General features: G+C 34.3%; 1 protein-coding gene and 1 long non-coding RNA gene across 2 annotated transcripts; both read left to right on the forward strand.

Annotated features, from left to right (window-relative positions):
* The first annotated feature begins 180 nt into the window (after positions 1-180).
* On the forward strand, positions 181-8,659 carry LOC109087180 (probable ATP-dependent RNA helicase DDX52). The gene is made up of 15 exons (XM_042747925.1): positions 181-347; positions 702-918; positions 1,007-1,137; positions 2,141-2,326; positions 2,422-2,565; positions 2,699-2,810; positions 4,131-4,203; positions 4,363-4,566; positions 4,768-4,858; positions 5,016-5,138; positions 7,098-7,248; positions 7,337-7,412; positions 7,523-7,594; positions 8,219-8,317; positions 8,497-8,659. Exons 1-15 carry the CDS (start codon positions 261-263, stop codon positions 8,567-8,569), a joined length of 1,839 nt encoding a protein of 612 aa, XP_042603859.1. The 5' UTR covers positions 181-260; the 3' UTR covers positions 8,570-8,659.
* A 5,194-nt stretch (positions 8,660-13,853) lies between these two features.
* On the forward strand, positions 13,854-15,798 carry LOC109087190. Its single transcript, XR_006157691.1, has 4 exons — positions 13,854-14,643; positions 15,343-15,390; positions 15,488-15,577; positions 15,664-15,798. It is a non-coding gene; the product is annotated as an uncharacterized LOC109087190 (long non-coding RNA).
* Positions 15,799-18,617: the final 2,819 nt, after the last annotated feature.

Here is an 18,617-nt window from a genome sequence, read left to right on the forward strand (position 1 = left end):
CTAGTGCTCATCAATTTTTTGTTTTATTTATTTATTGTGTTTTGGTTAATAATGATTCCTGTTACACGAAATATATTATGAATACGCAACAAAAGCAAAAGTCTCAAATGTAAAGGAGATTTACAAAAAAAACTGTTTTAAAAAGAAAACAGCGCTCTCTAGTGAGCGACAAAGGAAACATGAAAGGTGTAATAATCGAACGCCAAGCGCGTGCTGGTCATAAAATGGAGATCGATTAGTCACGTCTTTCCGCTGTTTCGATGGACGCCTTTGACTTGTTTAGAAAGCTTGGATCTGGAGCAAAGTTTGATCTGAAAAGGTTTGGTAAAGATGCACAGCGATTTAAGGTAGGTTTGAATGCAAAGCACATAACAACGTCAACGTATGGTAGGCTATTGTTACGTGAGACGCAGGGAATATACGTGAATTTACGACCTGAGATGCTGCCACATTGCTAACATGTGTTTCCATTTCTTATTGAATATCCCTCAGAGTGCTAATCTTAATCCGAGTAAACCCAAATAACGCTAAAAGACTGCATTAACAAGTAGTATGAGAAAATAATTGATATTTTCCACGTTTTAATCATCTTTAGTTGTACACAGCCTGTAGAAACAGGAGTTCTGGTTGCTTCTGTTCTTGTGTTACAGATAAACACATGCTCAGTTGGTCATTATTAATTATTGTGCAACTCCTCTCAGGTAGTGAAGTCTCAGAGCAAGGACAGTTCAAATCAGCCGGCTGGAATCAGCTTTTTTGGCAAAGAGACACAAGAGAACCCGTCTCTGGAGTCCAGACTAAGTGAAGATGATGGTGAAGAAGGGAGCGATGAAGAGCAGGCCTCTGGGAAACGGAAATGGACTGAGCCAGTGAAGACAGCACGGAAGAAAAAGAAAGGAGCTAAGATAAAAACCGAAGGCAAGTCATCTTTCAGTATTTTCTGATTGCTAGCAATTCAGTGTTTATAGTTTTCAAACAGTTCTTTCTCTTTACGGTTGTGAAACAGATGCAGAGCCTGAGAAGAGCGAGGGAGAGGGGATCCAGTGGATGTCATCCCAGGAAAAGGTGAAGGACCCCAAGAAGGAGTCTAAAGACACGCCCTCCTTAAAAAGACTAAAGCAGCTTCACCAGGAGAAGGTACAGAGTTGGTGCTTTTCACACCACTTTTCATTTTGATTGGTCAAACTGGAATATTCCTGTGTTAATTTACATGAGGAGATCTGGGGATGATATAAATTCTGGCCTATGCTAATAATTATTCTCATGTTATGGCCGATATTAAAATTCTGTACTTTTTATGTAAATAAATGAACAATAAAATTAAAACTAAAATAAAATTAAGCTAAAATAAACTAATCGGTTGTTTTAAATGCTTTCTTTGAATTTAGTGCATTAATGTACAGTATGAAAAATAGATATTCATTTTGAGTTTTGCGCTCAGATTGCTCTAAACAGGGTTATTGAATTATTAGTGGTTTTAAATGTTAGCCTAAATTGAGAGTAAGGTTAGGTGAATGAGAGAGAATTTTAAATATAAAAATAGAGGAAATAAATGTGCACAATTAAATACGCCATACTGATAGATACTAATAAATTAGGAATAATATGTGACCCTGGAGATTTATACATCATCTGAAAACGGAATAAATAAGCTTCCCATTGATGTATGGTTTGTTATGATCGGACAATATCTGACCGAGATACAATTATTTGAAAATCTGGAATCTGAGAGTGCAAAAAAATCTTAATATTGAGAAAATCGCCTTTAAAGTTGTCCAAATTAAGTTCTGAGCAATGCATATTACTAATCAAAAATTAAGTTTTGATATATTTACAGTAGGAAGTTTACCAAATATCTTCATGGAACATGATCTTTACTTAATATCTTAATGATTTTTGGCATAAAAGAAAAATCGATAATTTTGACCATACAATGTATTTTTGGCTATTGCTACAAATATACCCCAGCGGCTTATGACTGGTTTTGTGGTCCAGGGTCACAAATGGAATATCAGCCAGCAACTGATTTGGTATTTGGGTGATTTGGGTTAGAATTTACATTTATGTATCTACATAATCTAATTTCAATTTGGGGAAAACAAACAGATGTTTTTCTTACATTGCTGATTGTGTGTTTTAGGTGAATCGCATACGGCACCAAAATCGGATTAACGTGCATGGCACAGACATCCCAGATCCTATTTCCACTTTTGAAGAGCTGCAGAAGGAGTACGATCTGGACCCACGAATCGTTCAAAACATCAAGGCAGCGGGTTTCCAGACCCCCACACCCATCCAGATGCAGGCCATTCCTCTCATGATGCTTGTATGACATGTTTCTGTTGCATCAGATATAAGTGTGTGTGTTTTCCTGATCCTCACTTAAGTGTTTTGATCCAATCATGGATGTGTTTGTTTTAGAAAAGGGAGATCCTGGCATCTGCTCCCACAGGCTCTGGTAAGACTATGGCCTTCTGTCTGCCCCTGCTGGCCCACCTTCGCCAGCCCCTTAATAAGGGTTTCAGAGCCCTCATCATCTCCCCCACCAGAGAGCTCGCCACTCAGGTAAACCTTCAGCCCACCTCGTGCTGATTATTACTGTAGACTACAACAAATAATCTCTGTATTGCTGACAGATGAAACATATTGACTGACATACAGAATGCAATAAAGACTTGCATATTTGTTTTTTCTCTAGACTCACAGAGAGTTTCTCAAGCTGTCAGAAGGAGTGGGCTTCAGGGTTCACATGATCAATAAAGGAGTTGAAGCCGTGAAAAAATATGGGCCAAAGACAGCAAAGAAATTTGGTGTGTGATGTATATGTATATTTACTTTAAGAAATACTATTTGTATAGAAAGTGAATAAAACACTCTCTACAAAAACGTATGGTGACCCATACTCAGAATTCGTGCTCTGCATTTAACCCATCCAAAGTGCACACACACACACACACACACACACCGTAAACACACCCGGAGCAGTGGGCAGCTATTTATGCCGCGGCGCCTGGGGAGCAGTTGGGGGTTCTGTGCCTTGCTCAACGGCACCTCAGTCGTGGTATTGGCGGCCAGAGACTCGACCCCACAACCTTAGGGTTAGGAGTCAAACTCTTTAACCATTAGGCCACGACTCCCTAAAAATATATGTATATATGTATATGTATGTGTATATATATATGTATATGTGTATGTATATGTGTATGTGTATATATATATGTATGTGTATATATATATATATATATATATATATATATGTATATATACATATATATATATACATATACACATACATATATATATATATATATATATATACACATACATATATATATATATATATATATATATATGTATATATATATGTATATATATATATGTATATATATATGTATATGTATATATATATATATATATATATATATATGTAGTATATGGTATATATATATGTGTGTATATATATATATATATACATATATATATATATATATATATCGTTACTATATATATATATATATATATATACGTGTATATATATATATATATATATATATATATATATATATATATATATATATATATAATTTTTTTTTTTTTTTTAAATAAATAATTATTGAGGATAATTGAGGATTAAGGATGATCTGATTAAAAAATGGCCGTAAAGACGTTTATAATGTTAAAAAAATATTTAGAATACATTTTCTTTTGAAAATTACAGTCATCTAAGAAGCCTGAAAACAATATATAATGATTTCCATGAAAATACTAAGCAGCAAAACTGTTTTCGACTTTGATAATAAGAAATGTTTATTGAGCATCAAATCAGCATATTAAAATGATGTCTAAAGGATCATGTGACACTGAAGACTGGAGTTTTTGATTCAACTTTGCCGTCATAGGAATTAATTGCATTTTACAATAGAAAACAGTTCTTTTACATATACATTTTTTATTTATTTAAAAAAAAAAAATGTGTTTTTTAATGCAGTGGATGCAAAGGTGAACTGAAAATAATGAGGAAGGATGTTGCTTTGAGATCCTTGAGTGGGTTTGCAAGAATTATGGGGTTAAAAAAGTTTGAGTACTGCTGTTTAAGAGTGATTCACTGTCTTCTTACTTTTATTTTCCAGATATATTGGTTACAACTCCTAACAGATTGATATATTTATTAAATCAAGACCCTCCTGCTATCAACTTAAATAGGTGAGTGATTTGCAGAAACTCTGTTCTGTTCCGTTTAAGAAAATCTCAAATCTGAACATTTCTCTTCAAGAAAACACATTAAAGTATTATACACAGTATCATACATAGGAAATCAGTAGCTTCTGTCTCCAGTCTAAATGTGTTTTTAACTGTCTGTAGTGTGGAGTGGCTGGTGGTGGATGAATCTGATAAGCTCTTTGAGGAAGGCAAGACTGGTTTCAGAGAACAGCTTGCCACTATCTTCTTGGCCTGCACTTCTCCTAAAATCCGCCGGGTTCTCTTCAGTGCAACCTTTGCCACAGATGTAGAGCAATGGTGCAAACTAAACCTAGACAACCTCGTCTGTGTCAACATTGGACCCAGGTATCGAGTTGTTTCATGTGACAAGATTAATTCTTATTTTGTAGTATAAAATGATTGCTATTTAAGGTGTAAGCTTTTAAAAACAACAATAGGATCAATAAATTAAATTTCTCTTATTTTAAGTTTTACACATTTTACTTAAATTTAAGTAATTTAAATTAATTACATTTAATTAATTTACCTGGCTTTGTCCTTCCACAGGAACTCAGCAGCTGAGACTGTGGAGCAGCAGCTTCTGTTTGTGGGTTCAGAAAATGGAAAGCTACTTGCTATGAGAAACCTTATAAAGCAGGTCTGTGAAGTTCTCACTTTAGTCATTCTCATGGCAAAATATAATTTCTTAATGGAAAAAAAAGAGAAAAATCCAGAGTTTCATAATTCAGATGCAACATAAGGTGAAGTGAGGTTTTAACACTGAAATTGTCATAACTTCCATCATTTTCTTTCAGGGATTTCTGCCGCCAGTGTTGGTCTTTGTTCAGTCTATTGACCGTGCCCGAGAGCTCTTCCATGAGCTGGTGTACGAGGGAATAAACGTGGATGTGATCCATGCGGATCGCACGCAACAGCAGGTTAACAAAAGTACCAGATTATCTTTAAAATAACACCATTAATCATTCATTAAAAAAGGATTTGAGGACGTAAAGTTACTAAAAACGGGAAGAAATCTAATTGGCTCTAAACATTCAAAATTATTCAACCCCCATATTTAAAATTTTGTAGAGAATCTTGTGTTCTTTATAACCTCCAATGTCCATTATCTCAAAGTGCTTACAAGCTTCTGAGACCTTTCTACTGGAATCTTGGCCCATTCCTTCAGTTTCCAGATCATTGATAATCTTTGATTTCATGTTGCCTTTGTGTTCTTCAAATTCCAAAAATATTTTAATGGCGTTTAAATCTGGAAACCAAACAGGCCATTCTAGAACATTCTATGACCAATCCCAAGCTTTGAATGTTTGATTTGGGATGATTGTCCTGTTGGAAAATCCACTAATCATGAGGTTCAGTCTGTTCACCCAAAACGTCACGGTCTTTGTCAAAATGGACTGATACTTCAATGAATCCAAATCTCTGATACAGTCAAGATTTCCACTTCCAGCAGAAAAGCATCCCCATTACAAGACTGGAGCACCTCCATGTTTGACCATGGAGATGGTGTTATTCTGCTCAGAAATTTGCCTTTTTTGGACCAGACATACTGGTACATAGATTTATGGGTCCAAAAAGTTCCAGTTTGGTCAAATCACTCCATAAAACATTGATTTTCACATTTCAAACATAACTTAAAACTATTTCTTCTCTAGAGCTTTTGTGAGAGCTCTTTTGACTTATATTTGCTGCTCAACTTTAGCACATGTGTGGGCTAAAATATGTGTAACAGCTCAAACTTAGTATGCTTTGTTATAGAGTTTCCAAGGGCTTAATTATGTTTTAACACAACTTTGTACCCTACCATACAAATAAGTGACTTAAAAACAGCACTGTTGTATAATTAAAACATAGCTGTATTACAAAAAAAATTGCATAATACACGTGCATCTCAAAAAATTAGAATATTGTGAAAAGTAAATTTTTTTTGTAAGTTATTTCAAAAAGTGAAACTTTCATATATTCTAGATTCATTACATGTAAAGTAAAACATTTAAAAAAAAAATTGATTTAATTTTATTTTTTAAAAGAGTCCAAAATTCATGCTTTGTTCTCAATCCTTCTGCATATGTGATTAAACAAAACAGAAAAGTTCAAGTTCTTTTAAAGTGTGTTCATTTATGCACTCGATACTTGTCCAGGGCTCCTTTAGCACAAATGACAGCATCAGTGAGGTATGGCATAGAAGCGATCAGGCTTGTCTGTAATTTTGGATCAACTGTTTATCATCTTTCTCTTGAAAATATCCCATAGATATTATATCCCCCTCCAGCTTTCACTGATTTCTTTACGCACTTGGGCTTCAGTCTTCCCTAATTTGATGCCAAACAAAATGTTTCCCATCAGACCCAAATAAATTAAACTTGCTCTCTTCACTAAAGTGAACTTTGGACCAGTTCTTCTCTCTCCACACAATATGCTCCTTGGCAAAGGTGAGCCTAGTCTTTTGATTATTTCTGCTAACGAGAGGTTGTGTCACTGCAGAGTGCACTTTCAGTCCAATTTCTCTTACGTGCCTAGACAGATCCGTACTTCAGGTTGAACTGTCAAGCAATTCCAGCTGCAGTGTTTAACCGATTCCACATAATCCTGTTTTCTAATGTATTTGTCTTATGTGGATGACCAGCCTTTTTGGGGGACTTGAATAAGCGTCATTAAAAAGCAGCAGTATTTGCAAAATCACAAATTTGGAACGACAAGCTTCTCTTGCAGTGAGTTAAAGGGTCATCCCTTTTACCTTCAGCTGGACAACCTTCTACCCCTGTTTGGATAATGAAGCAGTGACCTTGAAATTTAGGAAATTGTAGGTTTTTATCTCCAATGTAATATTACTATAATACATAATTTTCTTTAATTGGTCTCTCTGTCTCTCTCATTAGAGGGACAATGTTGTGAGCAGTTTCCGTTCGGGGAAGATCTGGGTGCTGATCTGCACTGCTCTCATGGCTCGTGGTATTGACTTCAAGGGCATCAACCTGGTTATAAACTACGACTTCCCTACCACTGCTGTGGAATACATCCACCGCATTGGTTAGTCTGTTGTAGCTTATTATTTGAGTAGACAATTCATGTTGTCTATCCTTATTATACTAAACTTGCTGCTTTGTTTTCTCTATAGGGCGAACTGGAAGAGCAGGACACAAAGGAAAGGCAATAACTTTCTTCACAGAGGATGACAAACCTCTCCTTCGCAGGTAGTAACAGCACTCTACGACTATAATAGTATTGCCTGAAATTTAAGGGAGATTCCTTTCTAACCCTGATTTCATGCGCCTCTGCTCAATTATTTTTCGTTATGTATCAGCATTGCGAATGTCATAAAGAAGGCTGGATGTCCTGTCCCTGACTACATGATCGGGTTAAAGAAAATCAAAAGGTGAGGTTACACAGTTATATTATATTGGTGTTATTATACCATAACTTTCATCATTTTTTTTTAAATCAGTCGGGTATATTTGCTTGTTCAATACTGTGGTTTGGAGATGAAGTCTAGCATGTTTAGATGTGTAAAATGCTTTCTGGAGACTAGTGTTGCTATCAAATGTCACAATGTAAAGCTGCGTTCACACTACAGCGACTTTTGTACAGGGGCTGGCGAGGAGGTTGCTAGTAGCCTACTGGTTGCCTTGACAGCAAATCAGGTTTCTTGCACAAAAATTTTGGAGGCAAAAGACTAAAAATAATCAAAATTAAATCCATACATACAAACAAAAATGACTGAGAAACAGAGCCCAGTTTCTTCCATTGTATATGTTTATCTACGGCTGAGCTCACATGAGCTCTACGGTCTTCTTTCCTATTGGCTGTCGCTCCCAAAAGTCACTCCTCATTTGCATAAAGTTGAAGGATTCTGAACTTTGTTGTGTTCCTGGACATGCCTCGGTCACTATTGCTTGTGTTGCCGGAAATCGCCAGCTCTACATTGATGTGAAAGGGATTGTTTCACTGTGTTGCTTGTTGTGTGAACAGGGCTTAACACCTCTAATTTTTTTCCCTACAGCAAATTGAAACGGCAGCTTGCAACAAAACCCCTCAGACGGTCAACTATTCGCACGACTCCACGCATTCTCTTTGAGAAAAAGCCTGGCAAGAGAAAAAGGTTAATTTCATTATTTCAGACTTTTTATTGACAACTAGTTCATAGTTTTAACATCTATCATTTTAAACTCTTTGACAGTTTAATTTTGTATTGCAGTATTTAATCGACTTAATCATAATGGTGGTTTCTCAAAGTAGTTCAGTGTGTAACTTCACTACATCTTCACTGTTTAATTTCAGGAGAAAAAGAAAAGCTACTGCAAAGGAAGCAAATGCAAAGGGCGACGCATCAGAAGTCATTTCTAACAGCTGATGTGGCACATTGAGAGTGTTGTACAGACTGCTGATTTTTTTTTTGTTTCTATCCATATTAGTGTCTCTAATAAAGTGAATGTTGACCAGACTGTGTGAAGATCTTATTATGACAATCAACAACAGTTGGAACAGAGCTTAATAGTGCTGTTCCATTTTACATTCCATAAAACATTACCACCATAAACTGTAAGAGGGTCTGTTTATTGATTTTTTATCAAATGCGATAAGCTTTTAAACACTGGTGCAGGTCAGACTCATAATGTCAATCTCTGGTTAACATCTCATCATTGTATTTTGTGCATGGTATGTTGAGTTTCAAGCATTAAGTAGTTTTTTGTGTTTTCACCTTAGTGCCATGTGAGATGATCACACAACAGCCAATCGGAATATATTTGATGTTGTGGGGTGTTAGCCAAATGAGTTTTCATTACTTTTCGTGAAACATCAGCTTATAAAACATCATCATATTTCTCAACTAAAACTACATTGTATGTGATCAGTAACTTCTTTATAATTGATTGCACCAACATATTTGTTGTTAGTGTTATTACCATGTTGTTTATACATTTGCCCTTTTTTATTAATAAAAAATTATGAATTCTTTGTGTATTATGCTAGAATTGATCATTACATTTAGACAAGGTGAAATTGTTAACGTGTTCAAACTCAAATCCAATATAGCTTGACTGTGCAGCTTGAGTCTTGAGGCAGAATCAGACTTTTGAAGTTTCAGTTCTGTTGAACTTCGATACAGACACAAAGTTTGAGAAAAGAAACAGTCAAGCAAATCTCTTTTCTGAGTGGCTGCCTTTTATCTTTTTCTCTCTCTGCGCACACACACACATACAATATATATATTTTGCCCTTAAGTCTTCTTAAAGTTACAAAAGTATTTTGACACATTGGGATGAAATGTTTCAAATATGTATCTACCCTGAGTCTGAATTCAAGAAAATGATACAAAGCTCAATTTCAGTCTCTGCTTCAAGAGTGTTGACTATTGAAAATGGATTTAGCTATTTAAATGAAATAATTATAATGTAATAAACATAGTTAATCATGCATTAGTTATAAGGGGATCTTGTCAGAGAAGTAACTGTTGACGTTATTTGTATGCTCAGTGGGTTGTGGTGTTTGGTTTGCTTTTTGATTATCACTGTTGCAACCTGTTTTTGCATTCTCTTAAGTTTCATTTAGCCAGAAAATCACCACATTACAATCATCATACGGATCATCAGTCAATCAGGGCTTTTTTATTTCTTTATTTTTGACTTTATTTTTTAAAAATGATTTTATGTTTACATTTGGCATGTTGATTTCGAGACCAAAGCTCAAGGAAGAAGAGCAACTAAAGAATGGAAACCTCTACCCTACACAAGTTAACATGAAGACTGCAGCAAAATGTGGTTGTGACTGGAAGAGACAGATAAGTTTGTTTTAATGAAACACTCATTGCGCTTCATTAACTCACTTACCAATATCACTTACCTAACTTTATACAGCCAGACTAGTACACTAGTTTTTAATAGGAATAGCTACTATTACAGAAATAATATACTTTAAAAGAATATACTTAAGTGTGGACTGGATATAATGTTTTTGGACACACAATCACATTGATTGCAATTTAATGAAAATACATTAAAATTAAATATTAAATGCAATCAGTTGAACTTTAGAGTGTTTTTGACCCACTTAAGACTTAATTACATCTTTATATGGAATGTCTAATTACTTCTAATTTGAAATAAGTGTACTGTTAAATGTACTGACAAGCATTTATGGTAAACTTAAATATACTTAATTTTATTAAAACTTGTATTTTGTGCATTTGTAATGATGAAGTTGTGAAGTAGTAAAGTTAAAATATATTAACTATGAATGTAATATCAAATAACAGTACATTTAAACTAAAATAATGTTACATGTGCTTTAATATCTTTGCACATCAAAATAAGTGTACTTCTATCAAGTATGATCACTTTTTTAAAAGTGCATTATTGTGAATCATTATTGTGACTCGTTCAACCAAATGCAAGACAGTTTCATCCTTGTAAGATATAAAGAATGAATATGCCATTCCCATAATAGCTTACTAAAAAGTAACTTGTTTGTTTGTTGCTTAGGAAATTGTGCTGTCTTACAATAGACAATAGAGGGAGTATGACAAAAACAAAACAAAAACTTCCTAGTGATACATAATGACTTAAATGAGTAGATGATGTTGGCTTGTTGAAGCATGTATAAAGTTTATATCAATGAATTTCTGAACATTTTAGGAGGAGTCTTTAATTTGCACATGGCCACATGTAAAAAGACAAGCACGAACGCTTTAGGCTCTTTATCGACATCTATAGTTGAAAATTACAATTGCATGTTAAAGTTAAGTTAAATGCAGAGGATGTAATATAAACTGTGCTTTAGCTCTGCTCTTCTGTTGGGATAAATCTGATGGTTTGATGTGCAAAAATGGCAAAAAAAAAAGAGCATATTAGTACCTTTAGGTACTAATCTCTACCCTTTAGAAGTTGAAAAGTCGATAAGTTATACTTTTGAGGGTGCTGCACCAGTGACCAGTTAAAGGTAACATTTTTGACATTTTTCTGACAATATATCAATCGATATTGACTAGCTTTACCAAGAAATGTCTACAAGATGTATAGCTAGAAAATGTATCACTTGAACAAGTAAGCAGCATATCTGTATGATGTAGAAGACATAATGTAAACACGCAAAGATGTCGTGCAAAATTGGCACCATTCACAAATGCAATGAATTTATGCAGGGCCAAGATAAATTAATGATTTATTAATGATTTTATATTTGCTTAATTAATGATTTTATATTTGCTCATTTGTTTGATATTTTAAGGTTTCTGTGCAGTATGTGGATGACCAAGAAGCATCTGAAGGCACATATGAGAAGGATAATATATTTATAGATCCTACTGAAGGCATAGTAGCTGACAGGAATTGTACTAATGTGTATTTGATGTGAACTGCATCATGAGAAAGTTCAGAGGGGTTAAAACTTTGAAGGGATTTTCACACTAAAGAAGGTTTCATTTATGAAGTTAACATGGAACGAGATAAGGACCAGATTAATTCTGGGGACTCACTTTGATTATTCTTGTTCAATAGTGTGGAAACAAAATATTTAACAGGCGCTTTTTTTAAGTAATGTGTTCGATTAGAAATGAAGGAGAGTAAGCAAGGACAACTTTTACTGTGCACTAAATTATTATTATAAATCAAGTTTAAGTAATTAGATTTTTTAAATAAAATAGATTTTTTTTGTTAATAATTAAGGAATTGGTTTCTTTATAGGAAGTTCACTGCAAAAAATAAATAGATGAGAAAATGTAAAAAATAAGGTACATTGATGCAGTAAGATTTTTGAGTTACCTTAACAATAGTTTTTTAGTTCTTCTCAGTAAAGATACTTTGTTAAGATAATTTCAATTTGTTTGTTAATGCAATGCTAATTGTCTTATTTTGCTAACAGAAATATTCTTGTTACAGCAACTGAAACAACAATTACTGTTGGTGAGGTAATTTATGTTTTTTCTGTTACCTGGAAGAAGAAGAAAAGTGTAAAAAGTCAGCACATTATCATTTTTACATCTGTTTGCGAATGACAAACATTGACTTATTCCTTCATCAGTTTATTTCAGCTGTAAGCACATTGTAACAATTGTATTGAGAACATAGTGAAATATGGAACCTTACTGGACAACATAGTCTATATACTTTGATACTTTATCTTTGTTTGTAGAGTTGGGACAACATAATTTTGTAAACTGGAAAATATGCAGTTGCATTTTTTACATTGTTGTTGTCTACTGCTATTTGTAATGTGAATACACTACTAAAAATGACAGAATAAATGTTTGACACTTTAACATGTTTAAAATTCACGAAAATCTGCCAACTAAAAGCAGTAGCATGTCTCATGGCTGTGATGCAGAACCGCCTCTCCCTATACGCAGAGTATGCAACTTGCTTTGGGACACCAACTCCCAGGGGGACACTATGCCAAGTTGCTCAAAAAAAAATAAAAACATAAGACTTTCGTTCTTTATATATATATATATATATATATATATATATATGTGTGTGTGTGTGTGTGTGTGTGTGTGTGATTTGGGTAAAAAAAGATAAAGATAGGCCCTGTTTAAAGTGCTCTTTTTTTTTCTTCTTGGACCAATCACAGTCTCCAAAAGAATGTGTCATACCTAGCAACGGTGTCAGCCCTGCCTCCTCAAAGATGAGGTTTTTGTCTTTTCCTCGCTCTGAGTTGCTCTCAGACTGGTCCTGAATCACTCTTAAGCTAAGATTCATAGTTTTTCACTTTTAAACACTGGTGCAGGTTAGATTCATGATGTCAATCTCTGGTTTATATACTTGACACAAACTAATGCAGCTCAGCGACTTTAGTTTCTCAATTACATTTGCATTTTAATGTCATTGTATTGTATTCATGGTGTGTTGAGTTTCAAGCATCAAGTAGTTTTTTTGTGTTCTCACCTCAATGCAATGTGAGGTGATCACAGAACAGCCAATCAGAATATACTTGATGTTGAGGGGTGTTTTAAACCAACGAGTTTTCATTACATTTTGGCCATCCTGAAACAGTCATAAAATAATAACTTGAATAACATTTGTTGTTACAATGTTATTACCATGTTATTGGGATTTTACAGTTTACAATTGTAAAATAGTAACAATATTTTACATTTTAAAATTTAAACAAGAAAAACAAAATTTTACACAGCATCATGTTAAAGCCCCAGGTCAAAATGGACCAATAAAGTGTAAAACTGTTTATAAAACTATATTTATCTTATTAAAAAGTTATTTGCAAATTGAGGTTTCTGTACTACTGACTATGTAAAATAAATCCAAATCCAAATCTCAAATCCAGTATAGCTTGATTCAGCAGCTCTTAAGTCTTGAGGCAGAATCAGGCCTTTCAGTTTCAGTTCTGTGTTTAACTTCAATAAAGACACAAAGTTTAATAAAAGAATCAGTCAAGCAATCATGCAAATTTTTTTATGAGTGGCTGCCTTTTCTCTTTTTTCTTTCCCAACAGACACACAGGTAGAAACAAAATATATAAATTTTGCACCGAAGTCTTCTTTAAGTTACAAAAGCATTTTGGCAAGTTTGGATTAAATTTTTTTCTCATGTAAGACAATATAGGATCTACTCTGAGTCTGAATTCAAGGAAATACAATCCAATTAAAAAATACAATAATTTTAGTTTCTGCTTGAAACATGTTTGACTGTTGAAAATGGATTTAGCTATTTAAATGAAATAATTATATGTAATAAACCTATAATTAGTGATGCATTTGTTACAAGGGGATCAAAAGCAAGAAAGGAAGGAAGGAAGTTATCAGATTAGTAACTGTTGGCATGTTATTTGCATGCTCAGTGGGCTGTGCTGTTGGGTTTGGTTTCTTGCATCCTGTTGCATTCTTGTAAACGGTTTCACTTAGCTAGAAAACCACCACATGCCTATGATGAATCAATTAGTCAGGGTCTTTTTTATTAACTATTTTCATATTTGTCATGTTGATTTTGAGACCAAAGCTCATGGAAGAACTTTCAGAAGACCCTTGAATAGCAACTAAAGGATAGAAACCTACCCTCAACAAGTTAACATGAAGACAGCAGCAAAATATGGTTGTGGCTGGAAATGACAGATAAGTTTGTTTTAATGAAACAAATCGCTTGATATGCTTTTATGGATATTTATTTATTAACAAAGCCTGTAATAAGCATGTAATAAATGTGGTATTACAATCTTATTAGTTGTAAAAATGAAAGATTTTGTGACTCCTACTGATTCGGTCTAGAAATAATCATCGTATATTATACATTTATTTTACAGTTAAACATTATGTGTTTAACTTATAAAGTGGTATAATTATTATTTATTTATATTACAATTTTATTTTGATAGCCATATGTTTTTATTCGTAATAATTTTTTGTTGCTAAGTTTTGGAGGACCTTCGTTAGATGGCGCACCCACTTATTGTCATTAAGAAAAAGTTCCGGTTCTCATGGTGGGTGTAAATATTGCATTATGAAATAATATCGCATGATATGTTTATATTTCCAAGTTTTATTACTCTATCCTAACTATTAAATAAGATATTGACAATATTCAGTAACTACTGAAGCTTTTATAGCACGTGTCAGCAGTGCTTCGTTTAGGTGACTACAAATGATTGGGCTCTTAGCCTAGCAGCCTTTTTTGTAAATCGCTGCATGTGGCATCTGTGGTTAGTCTATAGAGTCTATCAATTGCTAAAATCTTAAACTTACTGCTTTTATTATTCACTGTTATTTATTTTTAGTTGCAATTTTTGATGCCTTCTTGTTTTGGGCACTTGTTCATCCGTCAAGATGCTTAACCACTTTTACAGTAACTATTACAGTTTTGAACATTATCAGACATGCTTTATACAGCTTGTGGTGTAGTGTTTCAAGTTCTTGTCTGGAAACCGAAGGTTGGAAACCTACAAGGCCAATCCCTAAGCTATCGTCATTGCATATGGAAAACTGATTAATTAATTTTTTTGTTCACTTGAAAAGTGGGTTTTCAATGCCTTCAGGGCAGAATCATTATAAAACATGCAGTTTAAACATATATGACTTCTTTTGAGAAGTTCAAATCTTCATTATGATGGTCAAAATTCCTTATAAGTCACACTATGGATTGCGGTTCTGCTAACTTCTGTTTTATTTGCATTTGTTTTCAGGGTACATTAAACTGTCTCCCTCATCAACCCCCAGTGGGTCAAATTAAGGTATTTGTGTTTGTTAGTGAAATGTATGTATATGTATGTATATTTGTAAATTCTTAAAAGTAATTCATGACATGAACAACTGAAATGATATATTTAGACCCCTGTCCAGTGTGTGGAGAACCCTAAAGGATTGGGTGGGGTGATAATAAATGACCGGGAGATGTTTGCAATGAACAAACAACACTTGGTAGGTTTACATGCTTTACTACTTCCACTCCAAAACTGAATCACTAGCAACTTTGTATATTAAAAGACTGTTTTTGTCTTCTGCAGGTGGCAGTTCTTCTCTCTAGAGGTGAAAAACTCTGTCAGACCAGTTCTGTTTCAAGTGAAGACGATAAAGAGAAATGCCTCCCAAGACCTTAACATCTCACCTTTTATACTTCAAATAAAGGTCTTTTACCATCATCTGTGTCTTCTGTCTTTCAAGAGGTCTAGAGTGACTTAGAATATGACAATAAGAATATGTTGCTTCCTGAATAAAGGAGCAGGAATTTTTTAAAAACGAAACATCCAGCACAAAAGTATACCTTCAAACCACACTGTTAGTACAATACTGTCCTACAAACATAATGAGTACACTACAAAACACAGGGCTACAAGAAGCAGAGAAATGCCCACTTTCTAGATGCTAATGCTCCTCATTGACTCACTTACCAATATCACTTATACAGCCAGGCTAGTGCACTCATCTTTGAAAAACCCATACCTAGCTGCATGGATGACAATAAATAGGCTAGATCTAGAACTTTAAATGCACAAGCATAATTATTTTTATTATTAAACACTTTACATTTAAAGATTATCGGTCCTCCTTAATCTAAAAAGAAGTTAATTTTAACCAGAATTGATCTGTTCTATATGTTCACTGCGCAAGCTGTGTAGGGCCCCGCAAATTACACAAGACCACCACCTCCCCCTCATGTCAAAGTGGTTCGGCACTATCAGTCTGGTGCAGAGAAGAGTAAAAATAGGAAAGAAAGTAAGCAAGATGATTGTAAGTAATGTTGAAAAGAAGGTTGCTGCATTGCATTTTGTTGATTTAATTCTGCATTTTGCTTTGAAAATGCTGTGCCAGTGTAACAACAGTGTCAGTGTCATGCCCAGTGTTATCATGGGCACTTCAAAATACAGAAATAATTCTGCATACCTTATTATCTGAATTTTTTAGATTTTTATAAAGATATCAGCTCATTTATACATTTATATATATATTCATATTAGCGACCAGTTAAATTTCATAGCAACTGGATGTTTTTTGCATGAAATTCGGTCAGATTTTTGCAACAAAATCAGCAGACGGGCTGAATAAAAATGCAAGTTAATTCTCTGATGAAAGGTGGTGCTTACGGAACGGAATTTTTTATTTAAAATGGCTGAAAAATCGTAAATACAACCAATAGTAATATGATTTTGAAACTTTTGACCAGTAAGTTGCACTAAATTAATGTGGCATTGGTCAGTGTGACTGTTTATTGACACAAAATACATAACTTTTTGTTAGCACAGTCTGAAGATTTTTTTTTAACATACATCAAAATGGCGGACAGGAAGTTTAGGAACTTTAGCTTCATTACAATAGGCTAATGCAATCAAAAGTTATTAGCATTTTTGGAAATGTAATTATTAATAGTTAACGAATGGTTTATTACTCTTGACCAATAGGTGGCGCTGTTACCAAATTTATGTGGTGTGTTCAGTTTGAGGTTACAATGGCACATATAAAGTTTGATGTAAATATGTCAAAGCTCTGCAGAGATATAGCTCTCAGATGCAGTTTGGCATCTTTGAAGCAAATTCATTAATGCGCTAAATGAGAACCGTTTCGTATATTGACACAAAATCCATAACTTTTTGCCAGCATGGTCTGAAGATGATCCGAGTCAAATTTTGTGAAAATCAGACCAATGGTCTAGAAGTAGGTTTTCAACATGAATCAAAATGCCGGACAGGAAGTTTGGCCAATTTTGGAATAATTGGCATCAATGTTCTCGACTTGACCCAAAGAATATAGGGAGACCACTTTCCTTTCAATAGCCCAATGAATAGCAGAATTGGTAACTGCTGGTGTAGAGTAGCACTTGTTTGTTGTTTCTACGATCGCAAATGCAGACATGTTTTTATGTTTATGCGGCTCGATGCAACGCAACGTGTAAAAATGCAGTATAAGTCATTATAATCCGTAATTGTGTCCCCACTGGATGCAACAAATGGCTCGTTTGTAATGGGTTTTATTGTTTTTGTCTTGTCGCGCTGGTGTTCTGACTGGGACATGGCATCACAGTATAGTAAGGGGCATAACATTTCCGTAACGCGCTTTTGGCATTCGGCCAATCACAACACACTGGATAGCTGTCCAATCAGAGCACACCTCGCAGACTGATAAGCTTTGTAAAAAAAAAAAAAAACGATGTGTTTCAAAAAGGTGGGGCATAGAGGAGAAACAATAAATTACAGTATGTGAAAAAATAATGTGTTTTTTGAACCCTAAACCGCATAAACACATTATACCAAAACCACAAAATAATGTTCTTTTTAGCAAAATTATATGACCCCTTTAATATATCTTCATATATTTATATCTTGAAAGATAAATATAAGTAAGAAAACTTTCTAAAACTTTACAATAAGCTGTCAGTGTAGGATATGAACATTGAAGAATGGGGGGTGGTGGGGCCACTTGTGAAAACCTGCTTAGGGCCCCCAAAATGCTAGGGCCCTGATTTTAGCGTACCTTTAAAAAGAGTAGCCTACTTATTACAGAAATAGTATACTTTAAAATAATATACTTAAGTGTGAAGGAAATGTGATGTTTTCAGGCACACAATCACGTTAAGAGCAGTGGCAGCTCATCGGGGGAGGCAGAGGATGCACAGTTTTCCCAAAATTAGGAGGACCATTTAATGTTAAAGGGATAGTTCACCCAAAAATTAAAATTCTGTCAGCATGTACTCACCCTCATGTCGTTCCAAACCTGTATGAGTTGCTTTCTTATGCTGAACATAAAAGAAGATATTTTGAAGATTGCTGGTAATCAAATAGTTGGTGGTTGCCATTGACTTCGATAGTATTTTCTTTCCTACTTTGGAAGTCAATGGCAACCAATTAATTCCAGTTCATGTCTTAGAATGTGTATTTTTTGTTTGTAATTTCACAGCTGTAATGCCATAACATGTTGCCTTATCTGCTGATGTAATTACAACCACTAGATGATAGAGAATGGGAGG

The sequence above is a fragment of the Cyprinus carpio genome, chromosome B21, assembly GCF_018340385.1.
Source record: "Cyprinus carpio isolate SPL01 chromosome B21, ASM1834038v1, whole genome shotgun sequence".
NCBI classification, from domain to species: Eukaryota; Metazoa; Chordata; class Actinopteri; order Cypriniformes; family Cyprinidae; genus Cyprinus; species Cyprinus carpio.